Source organism: Sinocyclocheilus anshuiensis, unplaced genomic scaffold (genome assembly GCF_001515605.1).
Source record: "Sinocyclocheilus anshuiensis isolate Anshui unplaced genomic scaffold, SAMN03320099.WGS_v1.1 scaffold64, whole genome shotgun sequence".
Classification (NCBI taxonomy): Eukaryota; Metazoa; Chordata; class Actinopteri; order Cypriniformes; family Cyprinidae; genus Sinocyclocheilus; species Sinocyclocheilus anshuiensis.
In genome coordinates this window covers 464,383-485,676 of record NW_015557063.1, presented here as the reverse complement: position 1 = coordinate 485,676, position 21,294 = coordinate 464,383, and the positions used below count along the sequence as shown (strand labels likewise).

The following is a 21,294-nucleotide window of genomic DNA, read 5'->3' as shown; positions in this document are numbered from 1 at the left end:
ACCCAAAAACGAAAATTACCCCATGATTTACTTACCCTCAAGCCATCCTAGATGTATATGACATTCTTCTTTCAGATGAATACAATCGGAGTTATATTAAAAAACATCCTGGCTCTTCCAAGCTTTATAATGGGAGTGGAAGGTAGCCCAAAATTTGAAGTCCAAAAAATTGAACCAATTCATTATAAAAAGTCCACACGGCTCCGGGGGGTTAATAAAGGCCTTCCGAAGCGAAGCGTTTGTGTAAGAAAAATATCCATATTTACAACTTTATAAACCTTAATCTCTAGCTTCCGCTAACTGTCATACACGCATTCATGAGAGAGTGCCGTCCAGCGGATGACGTAGGCGTAGCGTGAACTCCGGTGAGAATATGCTAGTCTCGCGAGAAACAAGTTTTGTTTACAGCAAAGGAAAACCAGTGTCCTTTTGACTTATATTGAGTACTCGTTTTGTACTACTAATTCATGACTGGTGTTTTGTTTTGCTCTCTCCTCTGCGCTTGTCCAAAAAATTGCACCCATCCATTATAAAAGAAGTCCACACGGCTGTGGGGGGTTAATAAAGGCCTTCTGAAGTGACGGGATGCAGTCTTCCGCTGGACGCCACTCTCTTGTGAATGTGCGTACGACAGTTAGCGTAAGATAGAGATTAAGGTTTATAAAGTTGTAAATATTGATATTTTTCTTACCCAAACGCATTGCGTTGCTTCAGAAGGCCTTTCTTAACCCCCCGGAGCAGTGTGGACTTCTTTTATAATGGATTGGTTCAATTTTTTGGACTTCAATTTTTGGGCTACCGTCCACTCCCATTATAAAGCTTGGAAGAGCCAGGATGTTTTTTTTATATAACTCCAATTGTATTAGTCTGAAAGAAGAATGTCATATACACCTAGGATGGCTTGAAGGCGAGTAAATCATTGGGAATTCTTTTCATTTTTGGGTGAACTATCCCTTTAATGATTACAGACCTGTCGCTCTCATGTCTGTGGTCATGAAGTCATTTGAGCGACTGGTCCTGGCCTACCTGAAGGACATCACTGGACCCTTGCTGGATCCTCTTCAGTTTGCCTACAGAGTAAACAGGTTCTTTGATGATGCAGTCAACATGGGACTGTATTACATCTTGCAACACCTCGACAGACCTGGGAATTACGCAAGGATCCTATTTGTGGACTTCAGTTCAGCCTTCAATACCATCATTCCTGACCTTCTTTCAGACAAACTCACACAGCTCTCTGTGCCCACCTCCATCTGTCAGTGGATCACCAGCTTCCTGACAGACAGGCAGCAGCTAGTGAGGGCTGGGCACTCACATCCAGGACTATCACGATCAGCACTGGCGCCCCTCAGGGTTGTGTTCTCTCCCCACTGCTCTTCTCCCTCTACACGAATGACTGCACTTCAAAGGACCCCTCTGTGAAGCTCCTGAAGTTTGCGGACAACACTACAGTCATCGGCCTCATCAAAGACAGACCTGCTTACAGACAGGAGGTTAAAGAGCTGGCTGTCTGGTGCAGTCTTAACAACCTGGAGCTGAACACGCTCAAAACTGTGGAGATGATCGTGGACTTCAGGAGAAACCCCCCTGCACTCCCCCCACTCACCATCATGAACAGCACTGTGGCTGCAGTAGAGTCATTCAGATTCCTGGGCACCACTATCTCTCAGGACCTGAAGTGGGACAATCACATTGACTCTATTGTGAAAAAGCCCCAGCAGAGATTGTACTTCCTTCGCCAGTTGAGGAAATTTAGCCTGCCACAGGAGCTGCTGAAACAGTTCTACTCTGCCATCGAATCTGTCCTGTGTTCATCCATAACTGTCTGGTTTGGTTCAGCTACCAAATCAGACATCAAGAGACTACAACGGACAGTCAGGACTGCTGAGAGGATTATCGGTGCCCCTCTGCCCAGCCTCCAAGATCTTTACATCTCCAGAGTGAGGAAAAGGGCTAAGAAAATCACCTTGGACCCCTCACACCCAGCCCACTCTCTCTTCGAACTGTTGCCTTCTGGTCGGCGCTACAGAGCACTTTAATAATCAATTAAATAATTAAATGTTATTATTTATTAAATAATACATTTTTATTAATTAACAATTAAATAATCTTTTTGTAACATTATAAATGTATGCACTGACACTTGATTAATTCAATTATCCCAGCTAAAAAAAGTATGAATTTTTAAGCACGGTATTACCCCCTTGATACTGTCGATGGTAATACCATGCTACATGATGTGGTTCTTTGTTTGGACTTTTTTGGCTGGACTTTGTGTGTAAAAATCTGTGCACAGCTAAATAAAAAAAACAAAACAAGAAAATATGATATATTGCCTTCCCTTGCAGTTACTCTGGCTTAGTTTTGGTGCAGGAAGGATAACATATGAGGTTCTGGAAGTTTCAGTGATCTTTGGATGTAGACTACCTCACCTGTGCACACTGGAAAAGCTATTTGGATACCTCACCTTTTCAATCAGTTCATAGCTTTCCTCCATCTTGAGTGCCCTGTTTTGGAGAGACGTCGAGGCACGATGATAAACCTCCAGCCACTGCTGATAGGACGACTCCGAGATGTCCGCCACAGCGAAACACAATGTGCGGAGACCTGCAAAAATGCACAAAGATACATGAGCTTCTCTTAGATATGCCCAATATATTCCCTTCCTCAAAAATCTTTCTTCTAATCATCTTCAAGAAGAAAGCCATGATCTGTTTTTCGACTGATGCTAATACTGCTGAGTTGATGATCTCCGCTCAACATGAATTATTCATGCAGGATGTTTAAAAGACAAAGCAACTGATTGCTTGAGGTTCCTATTAGGCTGACATATCTCAGTTCTTCCACTAGGGGGCCATCCCCACGAGAGAGTGAAGCACTGCAGTATGCCAGTACATTCAAGCACACCAATCTCTCCTTAGTTCTCATTAATCTCACAGTCTTGCTTTAAGAAGATCATTTGATAACGGATAAACAGAAGAGAGACAGCAGATACTAAGCAGGTGTATATGTGTGTGTGTGAGTGTGTCTCTCACCCTCTGTGGCAAACTGTTCCAGGTGTTTCAGGGTGATGTCCTTGTATCTGGAGCTGTCTGCTAATCGCTCATAGATCACTGTGTCCTGGGAGACAAAAAACATGGGGTGTTATTTCTCTACTCTGCATTTTATGTGATCCATGAAGGGAGCATGGAGGAAAATAGAAAATAGAGTCATAACATATGTCTGACTAATTCTACATTATTTCTTTTCTTTATTAACACATTTATAGTATCATGTTAATATAATTTTAATGCATTACACAACATCTCTTTCCCATCATTCTCTGTCTGAGCACTAAAGAGTGCTGCCAGCTTGCATTACATACATAACATTTCTAATATGCACACTCACACACTCAGATTACTCAAGATGTTAAAAATGACTAATTGATATAGAAATTGATGTAAAAAAAAAAAAAGTCATTGATTATTCATGACTTTGTATGCAATTTAAAATAATTGTTATTGTACATACATTTAGTTTTATACCTAATATAAAACCTAAAAAACCTAAAATACATAAAATGTAAATACGTCTTGTAGCTTTTAATTTTTACTGTAATAATAATAATACTTTTTTGAATATAATGTATAACAGCATACATTCAAACATTTATATTTGAATAAGATTACTCCATTACCAAAAAAAATACACAAAGGCAGCATGTCTGGCTTTTCACCTGATCACAAAAGAAAACACTCTAGTGTGGTGAGGCTTTAGTTGCAAGCGCCTGATGGCTCTGTTTCCATAGCAACAGACAGATACTCACAGCTCCTTTGCAATAAAGGCGGATCTTTCCCGATGGAGTGCGCATGATGACTGACATCCTCTTCCTGGTGCTGTTGGGTGGGGGAAGGGGGAACATAGAATAACACCATCATCCAGCATCATTACTACCATAATCATCATCACCCCCACTACGAGTAAACATGGTGCTGAAATACAGCAAAACCATCATGTTGTTTTCTCTCCAGCAAAACGAATGGGTACAGCTGAACAAATGACAATGAGAATGGAAATGAAAACATGAAATTGTGCTGCAATAATTTACCTTGTGAATTCCAAAACGTGCAGCAATTCATATTTCTCCTCCTCTCCACACTGTAAGAAAAAGATTTCACTATATTATAATAGATGTTTTACCATTGTATTTTCTTTATATTTATAGATAACTTACTTAAAGGAAACGTATATAAAAATTACATTTATAAAAAAATACTATAATGAATACTAATAAATACCTACAGAAACACAATGTATTTCTGATTGGCACTGATTTTGTTGCATCCCACATTTTTACAATAAAATGACTTGTCACTGAAATCTCGTCACGCTTGGTTACGACACGGTATTAACACAGAGTTTGAGATCTCTCTACCGTTCTCTTAGCTTATTTTGAAAGACTGAACTCATCTTGACACCAGGGAGCAGAAAATTAAAACTTGTAATTGTTTTTTTTGGCCCCTGTACTGCATGAAATCGCATCAAACCATCACGTTCCTCAGCTCTTCTCCATTGAGACATTGTGTAGAGTGTGAAAATCACATACTGTGAAACCCAGCATGAAAAATCTATAGAGCATCTCTCCAAATTAAACTCTTCCTTAATTTCAAATCAACAGAAGCATTGATTTTTAACAAAAAGAACCTGAAGACAAGCTAAGCTTTAATGATATAGTACAGCAGTTTCCTGCATAGTCCTAAATACATACTAAACAAAGCCATACGATTTTTGTATGATTGTAGTAAATTTTTTTTAAATAAATGACCTTTTATTACATTAAAACTTTTTTGTGATAACTTCAAGTTACATAAATATCCAGTAAGTAGGTCAGCTGGTAATTCAGTAACCACTGAGATGGAATCAGCAAAAAATTAGCGAGTATGATGTAAACTGCTATTATGAGCATGATTTACTGGGTATTTCAGTAAAGTAACTCATAATAATAATTTGTTTGTTAATTAGATTCAATCCAGTCTGCAAACTCACAACTTCAATCACTTCATTTTTAATCTAAAACAAAATTTATTAATTTTGGTTAATGTTAACTTCTACATTTACTAATAGACTACCGTTTAAAAAATGTAATTTATGCCTGTAATAGCAAATCTATTTTCAGCAGCTATTACTCTAATTAAGTTCTAATTCCTCTAATTACTCCAATCTAATTCATACATTTGTTTTAGGATTCTTTGATAAATAGAAAGTTAAAAAGAACAGAATTTATTTGAAGTATATTTTTTTGTAGCAATGTAATAGTCTTTACTGTCTCATATTATAATAGATGTTTTACCATTGTATTTTCTTTATATTTATAGATAACTTACTTAAAGGAAACGTATATAAAAATTACATTTATAAAAAAATACTATAATGAATACTAATAAATACCTACAGAAACACAATGTATTTCTGATTGGCACTGATTTTGTTGCATCCCACATTTTTACAATAAAATGACTTGTCACTGAAATCTCGTCACGCTTGGTTACGACACGGTATTAACACAGAGTTTGAGATCTCTCTACCGTTCTCTTAGCTTATTTTGAAAGACTGAACTCATCTTGACACCAGGGAGCAGAAAATTAAAACTTGTAATTGTTTTTTTTGGCCCCTGTACTGCATGAAATCGCATCAAACCATCACGTTCCTCAGCTCTTCTCCATTGAGACATTGTGTAGAGTGTGAAAATCACATACTGTGAAACCCAGCATGAAAAATCTATAGAGCATCTCTCCAAATTAAACTCTTCCTTAATTTCAAATCAACAGAAGCATTGATTTTTAACAAAAAGAACCTGAAGACAAGCTAAGCTTTAATGATATAGTACAGCAGTTTCCTGCATAGTCCTAAATACATACTAAACAAAGCCATACGATTTTTGTATGATTGTAGTAAATTTTTTTTAAATAAATGACCTTTTATTACATTAAAACTTTTTTGTGATAACTTCAAGTTACATAAATATCCAGTAAGTAGGTCAGCTGGTAATTCAGTAACCACTGAGATGGAATCAGCAAAAAATTAGCGAGTATGATGTAAACTGCTATTATGAGCATGATTTACTGGGTATTTCAGTAAAGTAACTCATAATAATAATTTGTTTGTTAATTAGATTCAATCCAGTCTGCAAACTCACAACTTCAATCACTTCATTTTTAATCTAAAACAAAATTTATTAATTTTGGTTAATGTTAACTTCTACATTTACTAATAGACTACCGTTTAAAAAATGTAATTTATGCCTGTAATAGCAAATCTATTTTCAGCAGCTATTACTCTAATTAAGTTCTAATTCCTCTAATTACTCCAATCTAATTCATACATTTGTTTTAGGATTCTTTGATAAATAGAAAGTTAAAAAGAACAGAATTTATTTGAAGTATATTTTTTTGTAGCAATGTAATAGTCTTTACTGTCTCTTTTGATCAATTTAATGCATCCCTGCTAAATAAAAGTATTAATTTCTAAAAAAAAACAAAAAAACAATTTGAGCGGTAATGCACATCTTTAACATTTCAAGTTGTATGAATTAGCAAATGCTGTATAAAATATTGTTCATGACATCTAATGCAATAAATAATTTTAACAAATTAAATTTTATCGTAAATCATTACCAATTCATTCATGTATTTTTGCTGTGAAGATTCAGTAGCGTCACTGCCGAATAGCAGTGCAGAAAACACTCTATTAGCGATCGTCAAAGGGTTATTTGTTTCAGAAAGGAAGAATGTTCACAGTTCATTGACTCGGTATATGAAATGAAGTTGCCACAGGTCCGTGATGGCTTCCTCTGTATCATACATTATAATAAGGGAATAATGGATCTGTTGAAGTGGGACTGCACCGTACAAATTGCCTGTAATAGTTCTCCAGAGTGTAAAGTGTGAGTGAGCTATGTAGCATGACAGAGGGTAAGTCATGTTCCCAGTGCAACTCATCATCTATTCCCAGGACGTCTGTACTTACCGATTCCACAATAACACAGTCTGGAGTTCTCCCAGTGAACACGAAGCCCAGGTTTTGTGCCGCCCGAACCAGAGCGCCTTCATCTGTGGAACAAGACAGCATGTGGTCGGGGCATGTGGCGGTTAAGTTGCATTGGATAAAAGCGTCTGGTATATGACTACTTGTTCACAAACTGTTTGAGATGGCACTATTAAAACCTTTTGTCCTTCAATCTGTCTCTACAATCATCACTTATCACAGTACGCTGCCCTAGCCTTCCATCTATCTCAAACACAGGTCTTGCTAATATTCAATGCACTGCTGCACTGACGTGAAATTAAAATGGGTCACATAAACCCATCTCGCTAAGCCTCAAAGCCAGGGATGACTTCTGACAAATGCTAAAAAGATAAATTATGCATAAACATGAAGTGTCAAATGCAAAGTAGCGAAGAGAGTGAACCAGCATTAATGAAGTCATCTGTTTCTTCATCTGAATTATTTCACTTTCGTGAATGTCTTACACAAACGAATAATACATGTGGTGAGGCAGTTTGATTAAATGCACTCAAACAGCTCCATGACACTGCTCTCAGTCTCAGCTCAACACTGATGTCTGCTAGAGATTCAGAACCATTATAAAGAGAAATAGGAAATTAAGAGCATGCTGTGGATTCCGTTCACTTCCTGTGCCCTCTTTTCAACCTCAACCAGCTGCCTATCTTGTCTGAGAGCCTGTTTACCTAGTGTGTGGAATGCTAAAATTACTTCAATTACTTTTTGTGGACCCGTTTCCACATTTCTAGAACTACATCTATAGACTTAACTGATATACTGTATTTATAGCTTTATCTATTGAATACATTTACATTACATTTAGATTTAGTCATTTAGCAGACGCTTTTATCCAAAGCGGCTTACAAATGAGGACAATGGAAGCAATCAAAACCAACAAGAGTTAGCTTAACGCAGTACACATAGCAAGTTTTTTTTTTGTCCTTTTTTTTATATAAATTATATAATAAATAAAAAGCAAACAGATAGAATAGAAAAAGTCTTCTTTTTTTTTAAGAAAACAAGCAGTTAGTAAATGAATAGAGTGCAATCTAAAAGGGGCAAGTTTTTTTTTTTGAAATACATGCACTACCATTCAAAAGTTTGGAATCGGCAAGATTTTTTTTAATGCTGTTGAAAGTTGAAAATCTCTTATGCATTATTTGATCCAAAATGCAGTAAAACAGTTGTAAACATTCTAATAAAAAAATGTTTTCTATTTTAATATATTTTAATATGTAATTTATTCCTGTGATTGCCATTTTGAGTAGTAGTAGTAGTCAGAGGCGCCATGCCCATTCAAAGTGCGGGGGCACGTCAGATTTTTGAGCCAAGTGGATTTTGAATGCAGCTTCCAAAAGACAAAAAATAGCCGATTAATATTTTCTATATTTAATACAAACACGTGATTAGAACATTCAGTACTTCATATCATCAGCTGCTAAATTCAAATCTGCGTTCGCTGCCTGGCGCTGACGTGTAAATAAACAGGCAGGAATGTTCTAAATAATGAAACAAACATGGACATCTGACTGACACGTGCATTGGCACGTGCCCCCTCAGATTTTTGAGCCAAGTGGATTTTGAATGCAGCTTCCAAAATCCATTTGAATTGAATACAATCACACGGGCGTGATTAGAACGCTCAGTACATCATATCATCAGCTGCTAAATCCAAATCTGCTTTCGCTGGCTGGCACTGAGCCAGATACAGACGCGTTTTTACAGCACTGCGCATTAACCAATCACACACGATGCTGTTGAGCTTATGAATGCAATGCCGACCAATCAGAGGTGCTCAGATGAGTCATCGCTAAAATGCCGGTGTTTTCTTCACTCGCTCTGGACTGAATACCTGTTTCTGGCGAATTATCTTGTCAGAAACAGCAAAGTGAAAATGTGTGTACGAATCTGTAAGATATTAATTTAGACAAAAAATAGCCGATTAATATTTTCTATATTTAATACAATCACACCAGTGTGATTAGAATGTTCAGTGTGTCATATCATCAGCTCTTAAATTCAAATCTGCGCTCGCTGGCTGGCGCAGATGAGTCATCGCAAAAATGCCGGTGTTTTCTTCACTTGCTCGCTGACTGAATACCTCTTTCTGGCGAATTCTCTCGTCAGAAACAACTGTGTGTACGAATCTGTGAGATATTAATTTCATAGTGTAAACAGCTTCAGTGATTTTAATGGGAGTTTTTGAGAGTGCTTGAACTAGACGGTCAGTGAAAATGTTCTTTGATAATGTAAATGTTCTTTGCTCTCTTTCTGAAGGCTAAGTGTTATGATTAGTAGCCTAACTTGTAGGGATGCACCGATACCGATACTGGTATCGGTATCGGGCCCGATACTGAGCTCCTGTACTCGTACTCGTTAAAATGCCCCGATACCAAACGCCGATACCACACAGCATGTGATAAGCGCCATATTCAGACAAAAAAACACAGACAACAGAACAACAGACAGATGGATTTATGCATAGTTAACACATTATTAGGTTACTTTGACCATCGCCCACTATAGATCAACATAATCTAGAAAGGTGAGAATCAAGATATTTCATGATATAGTTAATGTGCTTGGGGATGTTTCGAATAAAAAGGAAAAAATAAATAAAACATAAGTGCTGTTGTGGCTGCTGTGTGTCACATGGCGACCCTTCAGTGTGTGGGGAGCATTTTGACTGACCTGGGGAAGCAGCCTGGTAGGTGATTTTGTTGTCGATGTGTTCAGGGACAGCCGTGTGACAGATAGCCATCATGGTCATGAACTCCTGGATGACTGAAGCAGTGGGCTGAGTGGGAAAAAACAAAAAACTAAATCAAGACAAAGAATAAAAAAAGAAAAAGACACTCAAATTCTACTTTAATGTTTGCATGAACATTTGTGCTATAGACATGAATGACACCTTAAATCATGCAATTTGTTGAGATGTCTGTGATTATTTTTCTAACTTGTAATTTTCACCCTGGCAGCCTAAAAGAAACAATCTCAGGCTTACACTGAAGAAAGAATCCAAGCTATATCTAGGAACAAGAATACCAGAGACAGCACCTAAACACCTTGGAACCTGCATAGCAGCTTGTTAAAAACCATCTCCGAACTGCTTTGCTTTCGTAACCACCCACAATATCCAAGCATCATGTTCAGTTGTATTTCCTGCAGTCAATGTACATTAATATGATGTGTAATTATCAATATTAATATGATCATATAAATATCTTACACCTGCATACCTGCATATGGGGTCTTATTTTTATATTAAAAAAATAGGTAAAAGTCTCATGTCATTATAGAATAAGTTTTGTGACTGTACACTATTCATAAACAGCCAGGTGAGCAGAACAGAGCTAATATGAGCCAGAAAAAAAAAGCTGTGATGGAAGACGGGAGGTGTGAGCGTGTGGATATCAGGGCCTGTGTGTAAATTTCTGGCTGGCTGGGCATGCATGACTGAGCAGCTGTGATGCCATTACAGTACTTACATGATTACTTTGGAGGTTTTCCAGTAAGCTGGGGTCATTAAATCCAGTTTCCTCTGTGGACTGAGAGCTGTGACTGCATACAGAGAGAGAGATATGAAGGAAGACAGATTAATACACAAGCAGGTGCTCTCATTTATAAACAAAAGGGGACATTTTTGCTCTCTTTACTGAAAAACAACAATTCTCCATCTGTAATGAAGCTTATCTGAAAAATAGTGGAAAATAGTCTCTCTTGAATCGCGAAGCATCAGTTTTATTTGTTTGTTGGTTCATGAAGTGCTATTTACACATTTGAGCCCTAGGGGATCTGCAATGGCACTGTAGGGGGTCTGTCATTGTTTGATTTCAAATTACATTAATGAGTTAATGTTGACAAAAGCCACAATTAAGAAGTTGAAGTTTTTAATGCATGTACATTACATTTTAATTAACACAAGTATAGCAAATAATGATTATTTATGAACATTTGTTATGTATTTATAATTGAAATGCAATTTAAGCATCAAACTAGAGATGTTACATAACATTCATTAAAACAACATCTAAAAAGTGGCAAGGGCAGTTATTTTCATAATTAAGAAAACAAGGTGTTGCTATTAATCAAACCTAACACAAAGGAAGAGGTGATTTTAAATATTAACATTATGCAAAAGAGAAGAGAAGCTGGAGTGGTTCATGCATGTATTAAGTAAAATTAAAATGTAATGAACAAGTATGACCTGACTAAGCAAATAATGATTATTTATTTATAACAGATTTGCAATTTCAGCATCATAAACTAGAAATGTTACATAACTTTATATTAAAAAAATAATAATTATATTTATATTCAATTAAAAAAATGGCAAGGGCACTTCTTTTCATAATTAGGAGAATAATGTTTTGCTACTAATCAAACCTAATGCAAAGGAACCACAAAAAGGTGATTAAAAAGGTATCAGCAATATTAACATTATGCAAAAGAGCCCCTTCATCAGGGAAAGCTCATCACTGCAAAACATTAATATTAATTCCCTCACATGCCTTGCTCCTTACCTTTGACCCAAAGCACGCCGAATCCCACTTCAACAGTACTACCACATTATCAGACAATCTTGCATTAAAAAAAAATACAAAATTCTCCTCTTACTATTCATGAAGCATCGCTTTAGAGTAGATACAAACATCATGCGACCACCCATTGACACATTCACCAGTAGAGAGGTACACTGAATTTACACCTTGCAGACTACAGCATTTTTAGGAAGGATATTGATTAGCAGGTCTGTGATATACAGGCCATTCAACGGCTCAGTAGTGGACGAATCTGTGGTCGTATGCTGAACATGACATTTTTAAAGAACCAATTTACATAATATCTATAAGCGCTGTACCAGCCTGTGTGGAAAACACTTTATCAGAGCATCTCACTGCAGCAGCAATCTCAGAAATCAGCACCATAGAAATCTGACAATGAAAAGGTTAGGGCAGATTTTCAGCTTCAGGCAAGGGAGTCTGGGGGAAAAATTTCATGGTTTCGTCACAGCATTGTTCACCTCACCGTTGCATTCTAACAAACATGTCGCAGCTTATTCAAACGGTGGTTGGTGAGATTCATCTCTTAGACTGAGGATCTCATGTTGAGATAAGGACAAAATCACAGACGGGGGGAAAAGGAGGAGGAGGATGAAAATCAAATCCATCACACTAAGAGGAGTGCATTATGAAACCGTACTGATACCAGCAAAATCCAATTTCCTGTCTCTCAGCACCTCACTACATGTCGGGATACGTGCAGACATGCTCCTCTAACTCGCACACACAAAGACACAGGTTTCTAAACATGTTGAAATGCACTGGTCAAACATTAGTTCGAATGTGCAACAAGCAGAAAATGAAGCTTCCGAACATAAGAAAGCAGCGCATCATGCAACATGAACACTCAGATCACTGCTGTCCTGCTGACAGAGCACTTGAAGCAAATGCTAGGTTGCGTATACACAGAAATATAATGATACAGCACATTTACCAATTATCATCAATAAATAAATAAACATCTTTACAGCTTTTAATTTAAAATCTGTTGAACTTATGACGGGTAGTAACTTCCTAAAAAATATGTCTGATCTGGCTATTTTCAGAACAATATACGATTTTTTTTTTCTTTTTTTGGTCAAGAAATTATTTTATTCCACAAGGATGCATTGAACTGATCAAAAGTGACAGTAAAGACATTAGTAATGTTACAAATGATTTCTATTTCAAATTAAAGCTATTATTTTAAGCCGCAACTTTTTTCATCAATGTTAATAATAATGAAAAAAAAGTTCTTGAGCATTAAATCAGCATATTAGAACGATTTCTGAAGGATCATTGAGGCACTGAGGACTGAAGTAATGGCTGCTGAAAATTCAGTTTTGCCATCACAGGAATAAGCTGAATTTTAAAATATATTAAAAAAGAAAACCGTAATTTTAAATTGTAATAATAATAATTCACAATGTTTTTTATTGTATTTTGATCAAATAAATGCAGCCTTGATGAGCATAAGTGATTTTTTACTGACCTCGAACTTTTTAACGATAGTGAACATGAATGAACTGCAATAATAATTAGTAACTAATTGCCATTTTTATCATCTTTACTCATTTTTTGATCTGATTGCCAACAGGTAAGTCTTTTAAAACAAAATTACCATATCATTATTGGGAGAAAAACAAAAGTATTTCCAAGATACCTCTGGCTGAATTAAACATGTAACTAATAAGTAATAGAGTAGTATAATGCATATTGCTTCACATGCTATTTATAGAAACAGTAAGCAGTATTCAGTGTATACTGCACAGTAAGCAGCACGCTTGTATTCCATTCTGAACACAGCCTGTTATTGGTGATCCAAAGCCCAGTGGGGCAATCGTCTCCATGGAAACAGAATGCGGCACTGTAGTTATCAGACCTTGATGGCCCGATTTTGCTCATTCATTCATATCCCTCCTGCAATGCAGTATTGAACTATAATGGACTATAACAGATAAACAAGTTATTTCTCTCTCTATCACGCACACCACATTGGCCATTGCAGCATATCCTATTACAGCCCCACTGAGAGGGGTAAGCAGTTCGCCATTGTTTAAATGTGTGCGCGTTTATGAGAGGGATTAAACAGAGTAAACAGCAGAGGCGCAGGAGGCATATGTCAGTGTGTTTCTTACACAACACCCACAAGAGACATGCACACACGTTTCCATTGTTCCCCTGCACATGACTCCACCGCTCAAATGAAGTTACAATCCTGTCCTGAGGACTCGATGCTCACAGCTCAGACAAAGACATCAACTGCATATATTTTTCAGTGCATAAGTTAATGATGATATTTTCAAAAAGCTTTTATCTTGAAATAACATATTTTCACATCATATTTTGCCATAAGAGGCAAACCAGTCCTTCCAGCAGTCATTATGTATGCTTTTATTCTTGCTTGACACATGCCACTTCTGCTTACACTCAAAAAAAAAAAAGTTTAAATTAAAACTGCATAGCGTACAATTCATTTAAATTTGCAAAACCAAAGTTTACTTGATCCATTTGCATTGAGACGGCATTTCCCCCCCACATAATTTCTTGCAGTTAACATGGCATTCATGTACTGCTCACTAATAGTCAAAGGGATGGTTTACACAAAAACAAAAAATTTCACCTTCAAATCGTTCCAAACTTGTATGACTTCTGCAAACACAAAAGATGATATTTTGCAAAAATGTGTGAAGTGTTTTTTTTTTTTGTCAAGTGTCCATACAATGACAGTCAATGGGGTCCACAAGTCATACAGGTTTGGAAAGACAAAGGTGAAAATGTTCATTTTGGGTGAACTGTCTTTGACTGAAAGATTATTTTGGGTAACTTTCACATGTATAATTTTATTGAGTTTTACTCAATTTTAAGATACCACTGTAGAAAGTTAGAAAGTTAAAGTTCACAATGTAATCTAATTTTACAAAAACCCATTTCCAATTTGTGGAACCACTATCCTGAATTAGGTTATATTTTGAGCGTAATAAAATCACTACTTGGCCTTAATAAATAAGCCTGACAGACTTATTAAAGATAGATTTTACTATCAATATCAAATGGGCTTACTAAACATATTAGAGGTATGAAGATAATCGATCTAATGGACACCACTGAGACCACAGGAATCCCTGCTCCTCTAGAGAGCCCCTCTTCACAAATGTGCTCATGGGGTCCCCATGTAGAAGATTGATTTAATTAATAATGAGCTCCTTTGGTAATAATGTAATTTTAGAAGTAGAATATATCGCAAATCATCGTTTTCTGAGCATAAAGCAGCAAGAAAATGAGAAACAGCCCATTGCTAAACAGGCCGCTGCTGGTAAAACAACAACGATGCAATAAAAAATGAATAATTCACATATTTTACGTACATATTCAACAGATCACACAAGAACAGGACAAATTTAACCCCAAAATCAACAAAGAAAAAAAAAAGGAAATATATTCAGCATAAAGAAAATTAAGCCTATTTTAGGATTATATATTTTTTTCCAACTGACACTACTCATTACTACATTACTGCAATCATTTTGTAATATTACAGTAAAACAGTACTGTAGTACAATGAATTTTAATTAGCATGTATAATAAATATTACAATGTACAGTATTAATGCCAAAATGTAAATAATACATATTTAGCATTGCAGTAAATGAGAATTTCTGTTTTTGTCTATGATTTTTTTCTCTGTGTCTCAGTGTCTATGATTAATATAATTTCTTATTTCTTCTTATTTAGGGTGAAATTTGATCCAGACAGATTCAACCAGATAAAGTGATACTACTGGATATTAGTAAGAGTCTCTACTTCTCATTTGCTCTGGGGAGAACATCTCCGCTGCTCTGAGAAACATTTCAGTAATATCCAAGTGGGAAGTAAAATTTGTATAAAAAGTTGTGTTATCTAAAATTAATGTGTCTTGAGTTTGGCTGTTCTAGTTACAAATTGTAAAGTGTGTCATGACATGGCATAGATGGTGCTGTAACCTAATGGTTCAGGATCTGGGCTGCTCACAAGTTATACGTTCAATCCCATGCAAAACTGACTCATGAGTTGGAGACTGATCACCTTGAATCATCACAGTGTCCTTTAATTAGACCTTTATCTACAGGTTACACAGGGGGACTTGCCCAGCAAATAAAAGTAGACAGAAATCGGAAAAAGTTTGCTATATTACATAAAATTACTTTAAATGTACAGTAAACAAGTTGGTGCTGAGAAATCAAAGAGAATCTGGCCTCACTTCATAACAGTAAATACCTGATGCTGTTTTTACCATACAGTACAGCCCAAAACAATGGAGATTAATCAGATTTAATCAAACAAGCACAGCACAGAAGACAACAGCTCATCACTAATTCACATTCAACATTCATCTGCCTTCACACCAGTTTAGGGTCACACCGTGCTGACGAAGTCTACTAAACACAACCACATCACAAGAAAAGGGCTCAAACCACATTTCTCACAAGGCATCATGGCAAGAACACATCACAGAAGCATAAAACAAATAGCCAATGGTGTTGGTCCTTACCAGTCCTCCTCCGCAAAACTACCATCCTCAACTTCAGCTGCATGACTGTTGGGTGGAGTGAAGAGAGTTACAGACAGAACAGAACAGAAATGACCATGTTTACCCTGCATTTCTGCCAGTGCAGATGGATCTCAAAAAATCCTAATTATATTTTCCAAAAATTCTGCAGAGGCAAACATGATAAGCACAGTTAGACCAAAGAAAAAAAAGAAAGGGCATTTTGAGTGATGTAAGAGTGTTGATCCAAAATAAGTAATTAAAAATACATTCACACTGTAAGGCAAAACTCTTATGTGAATATTTATCCATAGCAATCATCCAACAATGTAGCAGATTTAATACAACAAATCTCCCACATGAACTTGAAGTGTAACGGAGTATTGTGACGTGACATGTGGCCAAGTATGGTGACCCATACTCGGAATTAGTGCTCTGCATTTATCCCATCCAAAGTACACACACACAGCAGTGAACACACACACACCGTGAACACACACCCAGAGCAGTGGGCAGCCATTTTTTGCTGCGGCGCCCGGGGAGCAGTTGGGGGTTCGGTGCCTTGCTCAAGGGCACCTCAGTCGTGGTGTTGAAGGTGGGAGAGGGCACTGTACATTCACTCCCCCCACCTACAATCCCTGTCGGTATGAGACCTTTGGGTTACGAGTCCGACTCTCTAACCATTAGGCCACGACTTCCCCTGTGACTAGTCAATTAACAGCATTTACAGCAAAAAAGCACAAATCCAAGTTCAGACAAATAATCAGGTGAAAGCTGGAATAGCTACATTATCTTCTAGCCAATATAAAGACTAGTGAGACAAGCCAGTGCTAGTAAAGGGGAAGAGGATGAACTGCTGGCTGCTAAACTGTGTCTGCAGAGATATGGAGACAGCCACTGCTGCCGTCTCGACAGCAGCAAATTATTCTCGCGTCTCTGCTCCGATCAACAGATTTGGGCGTTGAGGGCTTTGTTAATTGTAATACGAGACGACAGTGGCCTGATCGAGTGTTTAAGGACCAGACACTGGTGAGGGAAGGAGTTAGACAAAATAAGCAATGTGTGTACTATGACACAGAGGGAGAATAGCATACTAGGAAAATAAAAGAGCAGTAAATGAAGTTGAGTGTATTCTACAAATCATTCTGAAAAAGCAATGTGCATGTGAAACTAACAAATGAGTGCCATGTGTCTAATGGTATTATTTGTGCCAACCACAGTATCATGGTTTGTGAACATGTACCATGAAAAGTTATTCTTTGAATTCCCCTTTGCATGAAGTACCATGAAAATACCATGGTACATGAATGTGGAAATCATCAAAAAAGCATTAGCATTGACCCTATTGCTTCATGCTTTATGTGGCATATTTCAAACCTAAATTATGACTTGAGAAAAACTATAAAAACAAAAGGCAGGTTGACTGGCCATGCACATATCTAACTCTGTACCATCAGCCTCAGGGGGAAGAGAATTGTTTAGCACGCTGAAACAGAAGACCTGCATTATAGCAGGGGGGAACAGTGCATTTACGCTAATATAGGCCAACACAAGTCCTGCAGGTATTAGACTCAACGACTTCTTCACTATCCAAACAAAAGAGATTTCTGCAGACGGGTGGTACTTGGACTTTTAAAACAAACATGCTTTAAAACCGACAAATGCTAGCTGTGTCAGGCCATTTGGGTTGTTACTGACAAAAAGAGCTTTGAGTAGAGAAAAAAAAAGAAGAAGATAGTTGCAGTAGGGTTCCTGAGAGACTTGCATGAAAGGATCCTGCAGAACCGCACTACCTCAGCTCACTTCAAAGAGACACTCTCAAAAGTACTTGTTAAAAAGTAGGTGCAGCCTAGTTGGTAAAGATCATGGCTGTTCATGTTGCAGATTCAAACATGTTGCAGAGTTGGTATCAAGATCAGACCCAAAATAGACCTCTTGAAGCCTAGATCCAGCTCCTTGAGTCAAAAAAATAAAAACACACACACACACACACACACACACACACACACACACACACACACACACACATGGTATTGAACTGAAATAATAGTTGGAATCAAGATCAAATCCCCCATCCTTCTCAATAATCATTGTATTACACTGCATATTTTTTGCCTCCCACAAGCTATCAGAATTTTACCTTACATTTTAGCTATATAAATATCAGCAACTGCACCAAATTGCATATTTTTTGCTCGGTTTCATATATCTAAATAAAACTGAAGTGTTTTTTCTATGACTATGACCTCCATACTCTCTTATATCATACTGTATAGCCATAAAAGCCGGTTGAATCAAATATGACAACAAAAAACACATGCAAATTCTGTTTTTTTTTTTTTAAAGATTTCTTTTTAAATTTTCTAAATGCTCAAACTGTTCATTTAAAAAAATATATTTTTTACAGGGTTAATAAGTGAAATAATGAAAAAGCTGAAAATATTGCAGCATTTCAAAATACTTTCTTCATTTAAAAAGTATTGAGGCACAGACCGGGCACATTAAAAATCTGAGATCAAGACTCTAGCTCTGGTTTAAACCACAATTTGCTTCATAAAAACGTGTGTACTTTATTTTGTAAGTAATTTTTTGGAAAAGTGTTTGCTAAATGACTATCTGGAAATTCAGTAGTATCATCTTATGAAATAGTCTTACGAAATACACATACAGCTAATTCACAGGAATTCTGACAATATGGAATCAGTGGAATCACCTAACCTAAACAGGTAATGTTCATCACATTCATTAGTTACTGTACCATGTGCACAGATGAGACCATGTCTAATCCATGAGACATTTGGGGGTGGGGTGAGTACAGCTGGACATTTACACACAACAATTTACAAACAAGCCACAAAAGTAGCGTAAAAAGCACTTTTGCTGCACCACATAATCACCTTGTTTGTCAATCACTCAATGCTTCTGCCTGAGACTACATTCTATGTTGAGTATTATGCCAAGCTAGATCCAGGCTACATACGTCAATGTGTTTTTAGCAGGTTGCAAAAGAGATGGGGCCAGTTGAGAGTAGGCCTATACATAAGCGGAGGAAAAGATTAAGATTTGGCAAAGAAAAGGACGTGCAAATTACCATCCATAAAAAACTGCTCAGCTTCAAAAGCCAAACACAAGCATTACAGTCCAAAATTTGTAATACCAAAAGCAAAAAAAATAAGGAAAAAAATATATCAGATACAATAATTCCTCTAGTGCTGATGGCTGAAGAGCACTTTGGCCATCATGTCTCCATGAAAGCTCATCAAATTAATTAACATCTTCACCCAAAGGGAATTCTTCATTAACTACCGTTCTATTTAATTAGCTGTGCAACATAACACAAGTGGAACGGACGAGAGACGGCGGCGGGGGGGAGGGGGGTCAAGGAAAAACAAAACACATCACACCCTTTTATGAGTATGTCAAATCGTTGTTTTACACGAGACATATGACTATAAATGTCTGAAATAAGACTATGAGGATGGAAAACAGTCCAATGCTTTGACAGAGACACCTGCAGGTGCAAAAGGCATTCAAGTCTATTGTACAGCGTTGTTATTGTTAATTTAAACTAAAACCATTCAAATCTTTTTGCTAACTGAAACAAAAGTGGAAAAAATAAAACAATTAGAAATGTTTCCTTAGCATTTAACTGAAATAAAATAAGATTAGGTAGATTAGGATTAAGACATGTGGAAATAAAATCGAAGAAATTCAAGAAATAGACCCTTTTCACATGACGTCACGCAACTTCCGTTCTGACACGAAGCAGGGTATTCTTACTTCCACCAGCATAGTAAGCGCTATCGCTACCAGCATGGAGTTCACCCAAACGCTTGTACAACTGCCACAAATACGATTAGAGGATGACTGCTGCTGTCTATTCTCGTCCTCGTTCAGGTAGAGGCGTCTGGCATCTCAAACGAACTTACCGAATACCGATCGGTGAGATTTGCCGCTTGAAGTCGAGGGAGGAGTTGAAAACGGAGCACTGCAGTCACTGATTCCCGCGACTCTCGCGCACTGTTTGCTGTCTTTATTGCAGTTAGATGAAGTTGGTTAGATATATTTCTCAAATAAACAAACGTTTTAGACATTTACATGTGGTAACAGAAAGCCTTTTCATTCAGTAATTTATGTCCTGCTTAATACAAAGCGAAATTGAATGGAGAAATTTAAGTAATTGTAGAAGTCCAAAGTTCTGTAGAACTGCGCGGCTGTCCTTTTTGTATTGTTTCAATATTAAGCCATATTCTTGAACTGGATAATGAGTTTCTTTTCAGACCACTTGCCTTTATGGATGTGAAACTTGCCATGTAGTAAAACGATTTAATAAAAAAAATATGACTTGTGTCCGTGTCATTTCCCCATAGTAAATAAAAACAAAATCACGTTGTTTGTCTTTTTATTGCCGAACTATACAGGGAATTTAATTTACACAGTGCACTCACAAATTATCCAAGGAATGACATAAACCGAAATAACAAGTGAAAAGGTTTCAAGTATGTATTTCGTGTGAACACATAATCGTTGTCATACATATCTGAAAGCAAGCAGTTGCGGCAAGTAAGCCACCCATCTAAAGCAGATGAAGAAAAACGTTCGCAAAAGAACCCGACTGTAAGTACATTAACATTATTAGTCTTAACTCTTAAATAACGCCTTTCATATTTCAAGTTTTTCCTACATTTTCCCCGAGAAGTCTCCGGTGTAAAGGTATAACGGAAGTACAGATACACTGCTTTGCGGGAAAGCGGAAGTTAGCTGACATCACTGTGAAAAGGGCCTATTGCAGGGTTTGTGACGTCGCCAGCCCGGAAAGTAGCTCGTTGTAATCCCTTCCAGTCGTAATTGTAGGCATTAAACAGACTTTTCTTTAAAAGACAATATCTCCATTTGCATTGAACTTTTTAGCGTCGTAACTTTGCAGATATTGTTTATGATCAAACAGCAACATTACACACTAACTAAAGTTAAAAAAGTAATCACAATCAACCACCCCTTTAAAATATATATTTATATTATATATAATATGGTACCTAGATAGATCATTTATATGGTATCAGTTATGACACTGACCTACAGCAGTGAGAGGAAGTGACAATAATGTGTGTATAAAGCACTGAGGAGACACTGGCACCTGGCCAATGGCATTATAACAATATACTCTATACTTGGAGAGAT

At 37.0% G+C, this 21,294-nt stretch overlaps 1 protein-coding gene across 1 annotated transcript in view; it reads right to left on the bottom strand.

The window, feature by feature from the left end:
- LOC107676498 (phospholipid-transporting ATPase IA-like) overlaps positions 1 to 21,294 on the bottom strand; it is a 183,185-nt gene that overhangs the window by 65,040 nt on the left and 96,851 nt on the right. The window contains exons 15-22 of the mRNA XM_016471053.1: positions 16,117 to 16,161; positions 10,533 to 10,605; positions 9,736 to 9,841; positions 7,009 to 7,091; positions 4,091 to 4,140; positions 3,809 to 3,878; positions 3,036 to 3,120; positions 2,468 to 2,607 (exon numbers count right to left, since the gene is read on the bottom strand). Coding sequence (XP_016326539.1) covers positions 2,468 to 2,607; positions 3,036 to 3,120; positions 3,809 to 3,878; positions 4,091 to 4,140; positions 7,009 to 7,091; positions 9,736 to 9,841; positions 10,533 to 10,605; positions 16,117 to 16,161 — 652 coding nt within the window. The remainder of the gene's footprint in view (positions 1 to 2,467; positions 2,608 to 3,035; positions 3,121 to 3,808; positions 3,879 to 4,090; positions 4,141 to 7,008; positions 7,092 to 9,735; positions 9,842 to 10,532; positions 10,606 to 16,116; positions 16,162 to 21,294) is intronic.